This window comes from Dipodomys ordii, unplaced genomic scaffold, assembly GCF_000151885.1.
Source record: "Dipodomys ordii isolate 6190 unplaced genomic scaffold, Dord_2.0 Scaffold11, whole genome shotgun sequence".
Classification (NCBI taxonomy): domain Eukaryota; kingdom Metazoa; phylum Chordata; class Mammalia; order Rodentia; family Heteromyidae; genus Dipodomys; species Dipodomys ordii.
In genome coordinates this window covers 1887018-1892397 of record NW_012267227.1, presented here as the reverse complement: position 1 = coordinate 1892397, position 5380 = coordinate 1887018, and the positions used below count along the sequence as shown (strand labels likewise).

At 38.5% G+C, this 5380-nt stretch overlaps 1 protein-coding gene across 1 annotated transcript in view; it reads right to left on the bottom strand.

Annotated features, from left to right (window-relative positions):
* Window positions 1-5380, bottom strand: part of Dennd4a (DENN/MADD domain containing 4A) — an 85837-nt gene that overhangs the window by 76784 nt on the left and 3673 nt on the right. Inside the window, exon 2 of the mRNA XM_013009908.1 lies at window positions 3621-3953. Within this exon, the coding sequence (XP_012865362.1) occupies window positions 3621-3931 (311 nt within the window). The 5' untranslated portion in view covers window positions 3932-3953. The remainder of the gene's footprint in view (window positions 1-3620; window positions 3954-5380) is intronic.

Sequence of the window (5380 nt, the reverse complement as noted above, 5' to 3'; positions counted from 1 at the left end):
CGGAAGTGGCACTGTGGCTCAAGTGAGCTGAAGAGCTGAGGGACAGCTCCCAGGCCCAAAGCTCAAACCCCAAGACCAACCAAAAAAAAAAAAAAAAGAATCTCTTGGATTTGTCTGCTCAGGTTGGTTGCTCTCAGATCTGTCTCTTATGTGGCTAGGATTATCAGTGTGAGTCACCAGCTCTTGGCTTGGCTTCCTTTATCTTTTTAATATATAGTTGCTTTCTTACAGATGAAATATAAGTTCCCTTATTAGTTATATGATTTGCAAATATTTTCTTCCTTTTTTTGAATTGTCTTTTAACTTTTACAGTATGCTTTGAAGGAAAAAAAGTGTTGGATTTTATAGTAAGGCTGCAAAAGCAAGAGGTGATAGGAATTAAGTTGTATCCAACTTCTCTGTATTAAAAAAGGCTTTTAATTTTTAGTTAAGAGCATTAAGAAAACAAATTCAATAGAACATTAAACAGTTACTCACAGGGTAGCCTTTCTCCTTGCTTTTTGTCCCTCTTCCTATCCTTTCTTCCCTTCCTTCCCCCATCCCTTTCTTCCTTTCTTTGAATGCATTCTCTCTCTCTCTCTTTCTCTCTCTCTCTCTCTCGTGCTCGCTCTCTCTCTCTTTGGTATTACTGAAATTGAATCCAAAGCTTCCTCCTTACTAGTCAAGTGTTCTACTACTTGAACCACACAACCCACAGTAATAAGCAGTTAAGGTCACATTAAGGTTAACACAGTTGTCAAGTAAAGTTCTTATATTTCAATAAAATATTGCTGAAAATGGAAATTATAATTAGAAAGATATCATTATATTAGAAAGAATAATATGACCAGTTCCTCATATTAATTTTGTATAATGAAAGCTTACATAAAAGAGTACTTATGTTGAAAATATTGCCAGTTGTATTCACTTTTACATGAAATACAGAAACAGTAGAGCTTTAAACTTTTTTACTAATTGGTCCTTGACTAACGTCAAGAACTTAAAATTAATATAAACCAGTTAATTCTGTCAAAATAAATTAGTATCATTTAAGCTCGGGATTTTCTTGATATTTCCAAGTGCTGTTAAGTAACAAGAAGAGTTATGAATGAATACCAGGCTTGCTCTTTATTAAAAATATATTATTGCTGATGCCTATAATCATAGATACTTGGAAGACTGAGATCAAGAGGGTTTGTGATCAATTGTAGTCCAGGAAAAAGATTCATAAGATCTCATCTGAGTAGGAAAGGCTGGTGGTCGGCAACTGTCATCCTACCTATGGCAGGCAGTGCAAATAAGAAAAATGTAGCCAGACAAGTTGGAACAAAAATCAAGACCCTACCTCAAATCTATAATGCCCAGGCCTATAATTCTAGCTACTCAGGAGGATGAGATCTGAGGATTATGGTTTGAAGCCAGTGTAAGCACACAAATTTGTAATCCTTTCCTCCAATTAACCAACAAAAAATGAGAAGAGGCTGGGGGCCAAGGGCTCACACCTGTAATCCTAGCTACTTAGGAGACTGAGATCTGAAGATCAAGGTTTGAAGCCAGCATAGGCAGGAAATGCCATGAGACTCTTATCTATAATTAATCACACACACACAAAAAAACAGAAGTTGAGCTTTGGCTCAGTTGGTAGAGCACTAGCATTGAGCAAAAAAGCCCAGGGACAGCACCTAGGTCCTGAGTTAAGCCCCAGGAATGAAAGCGCGACACACACACACACACGCACGCACGCACGCACGCATGCATGCACGCACGCACGCGCGCGAAGTGGAGGTGCAACTCAAGTGGTATAGCATCAGCCTACCACTTAAAAAAATCAAACAAAATATTAAAAATGATGGGGCTGGGAATGTGCCTTAGTGGTAGAGTGCCTGCCTGGCATGCATGAAGCCCTGGGTTCCATTCCTCAGTATCATATAGACAGAAAAAGCCAGAAGTGGTGCTGTGGCTCAAGTGGTATAGTGCTAGCCTTGAGCAAAAGAAGCTCAGGGACACTGCCCAGACCCTGAGTTCAAGCCCCAGGACTGGCCAAAAAAAAAAAATGACCAGCAATTTATAGCTAAGAATATGCACAAGAAAATATAAAACATGAAAAAATAAAACATGCATCTATGTAAAAACATGTACATGTATTCAAAGCAACATTATTTATGAAAGCTCCAAAGTGGAAATATACAAAATATCCATGTGATAAATGGATTTATAACATAACCATATGGCAGAATTCTATTCATCCATTTAAGGGATAAAGTACTGACATATTACAACATGAATAAACCTTGAAAACATCATGGTAAGCAAAAGCAGCCAAACATACAAAACCTTATGTAGTTCATATGGTAGTCCCATTCATATGATGTATCCTAAAAGTTAAATCTACAGAGACAGAAAGAAAACTGTGATTGCCTAGGACTAAAGGAGCTAAGGGATTGAATACAACTACTAATGAGTATAGGATTTCTTTCTGTATAATAAAATTTTCCTGGCTGGGTGTAAGTGGCTCACGCTTATAATCCTAGCTACTTAGGAGACTGAGATCTGAGGATCACAATTCAAAGCCAACAGGCAGGAAAGTCCATGAGACCAAAAAAGCTGGAAGTGGAGATGTGGCTCAAGTGGTGGAGCACTGCCCCTGAGCATTGTTGCTCAAGGCTTTAATCAATATAACATGCTAAAAAGACATACTTTTCTTATACTGTAAAATAATTTAAGTCAAGTATAGTGGCTTCTGCCTGCAATATCAGCTACTTAAGCAGCTGAGATATGAGAATCATTGCAGACCAAGAGTAAAAAGACAAGCCTAGGCAACATGTAAAACCCTGTCTCAAAAGAAATAATTTTTAATTTCTAGTGAGCATAATACTTTAATTTTCTGGCACTTTGCTGTAAATGATCCTCAAATTCTCTTCCCTGAATCTACTAGAAAGGTAAGAGTACTGGGAACCTGTAAGGCAAAGAGAGACAAAGGGCAAAGGCTACAGCCTTAATGTACATGTCTAGCTATTTTTTTTTTTGGGTCCAGTCATGGGGCTTGAACTCTGGGCCTTGACACTGTCCCTCAGCTCTTCAGCTCAAGGCTAGCGCTCTACCACTTGAGCCACAGCACCACTTCTGGCTTTTTTCTTTTTGCTTATGTGGTGCTGAGGAATCGAACCCAGGGCTTCAGGCATGCAAGGCAAGCATTCTGCCACTGAGCCACTTTCCCAGCCCCTGTCTAGCCATTTTTACTTTAGTTATTTTTCAGATAGGGTTTGATGCTTTGTGCCCAGACTGACCCTGGACCTTAATGGTCCCACCTTTACCTCCTGAGTACCTAGGATTTTAGGTGTGTATCACCATGTCCAGCCTTCTGACCCCCCTATTTTTCAAGACAAGAGTCCTGCTATGTAGCCCAGGCTGTCCTCAAACTCATGATGATCCTTTTGTCTCAGCCTCCCAGGTTCTGTGATTACAGATACATGCCACCAAAGCCAGTTAAATGTATCTATTTTTCTAAAGCCAGCATGCTTCCACTGATGAACAAACAGTTAACTTCTAAAGGGATATTATCTGAATCAACAATTCACTTAAAAATACTTATCCAAACAATAAAAGTTATATTAAAAACAAACCAAAACATCAATACTTACCCCAGATCTGTAAGTGGAGGTTTATCTCTTCCTCTTCTATAGCAAAGGTAAATCTGGGGCCCCACGAGACTTCCATTATTAAGATCTGCTGACAATCCAGTTGGGGTGACATCAATACACATGTAATCCCGTGGCACTTCCTCCCCAAGAGATTTAATGATAACTGAAACATCAGTGATAGGTTCTTTTGGTTTTGCTACTTTATGACAGGCATCATTGAAGTGAATTTCTTCTTCAAGAGGCTTTGAAACATCAGTTAATCCTGCTACAACAAAGTAGTCAGCAACACGAGGCCCCTTGTCTTCAATCATCTTCCATTACAGAAGGTTACATCTGAAAAGAGAATAACACTGGTATTGGGCTGGGAAGGTGGCTCAGTGGTAGAGTGCTTGCCTTGCATGCATGAGGCCCTGGGCTCAATTTGTCAGCACCACATAAGCAGAAAAAGCCGGAAGTGGTACTGTGGCTCAAGTGCTAGCCTTGAGCTGAAGAGCTGAGGGACAGTACCCAGACCCAGAGTTCAGGTCCCACGACTGACCAAAATAGAAAACAAAAAAAAAAAAAAACTAAAACTGGTATTTTACTATAATAAACCTATTAGTATAAGTGACTAGTGTATAATTAAGAGAAAAAATACTATAAATACTGCTACCTACTTGATATTCACAACAATATTACATACTGGCTTTGGAAGTGAATTGCATGTATTTTTCCAAAAGAGTATTTCAACATTCATACATACATTCATTCTTAAATACATTCATATATACACATATAAATTAGTGTATAAATTTCTAATTTGGGTACCACAGAAACCTAAATTATCTAAATCCTTTTAAACATATAGGTTAGCCAGGAGTGGTGGTACGTACCTATAATCCCAACAGCAAGGAGGCTGAGCCAGGAGGGTAGCAAGTTAGAGACCAGCCTGGGCTATAGAGCAAATGCCAGGCCAGGCTGAACTAAAAGGGTGAAACCCTGCCTGGAAAGAAAAAAAAAATTAAATGTATAGATTAAATTGTAAGACTATAATGGAATTTCCAGGTCCTCAAAGACTGAGAAAACCCAAAGCCAGAATGCAATGTGTGAGCTAATATCAGGTAGGGAGTTTTGCTGACTAGTAATTAGGGGATTTTTGTTTAGAGGTATTATAAGGACAGGAGATGAGGCCTTGGAACTACAAGAGGCTCCACATGACTATAACTCCAGTTAATGAGTGGATTTTAGCCGGGTACCAGTGGCTCATGTCTGTAATCCTACCTACTCAGCTAAAGAGCTCAGGGACAGCACCCAGGCCCAGAGTCTAAGCCCCACACCGACTAAAAGAAAAAAAAAAAAGAATGAATTTTAAAACAAACATATTTACTGAGCTAAGGATGTGGACAGTGGTAAAGTACTTGCTGAGCATATGTGAAGGCACTGAGTTCAATCTCCAGCACTGCAAAAAAAGAAGAAAAAAAAAAGAAAGAAAGAAAAAGTCTATCCAAGGATTAAGGGCTTAAACTATCTATGTGGCTACAGAAAGCTCCAACTGACAATTTAATAATAAAAGTGTTTTCAGGCTATTGCAAATAAAAAATACCTCAGATAAGCTTTCCACAGATAAAGCCCAGGTAAATAAATCCCCACTCTAAAGCCATATAAATATATAAGAAAAAGTGACCATGAATGAGTCTTAGCAAATACATAAAACAAATTCAAAAATAAGAGTATGAAACAGAAGTACATATTTATATTAAATTCAAAGAAAAATACATAAA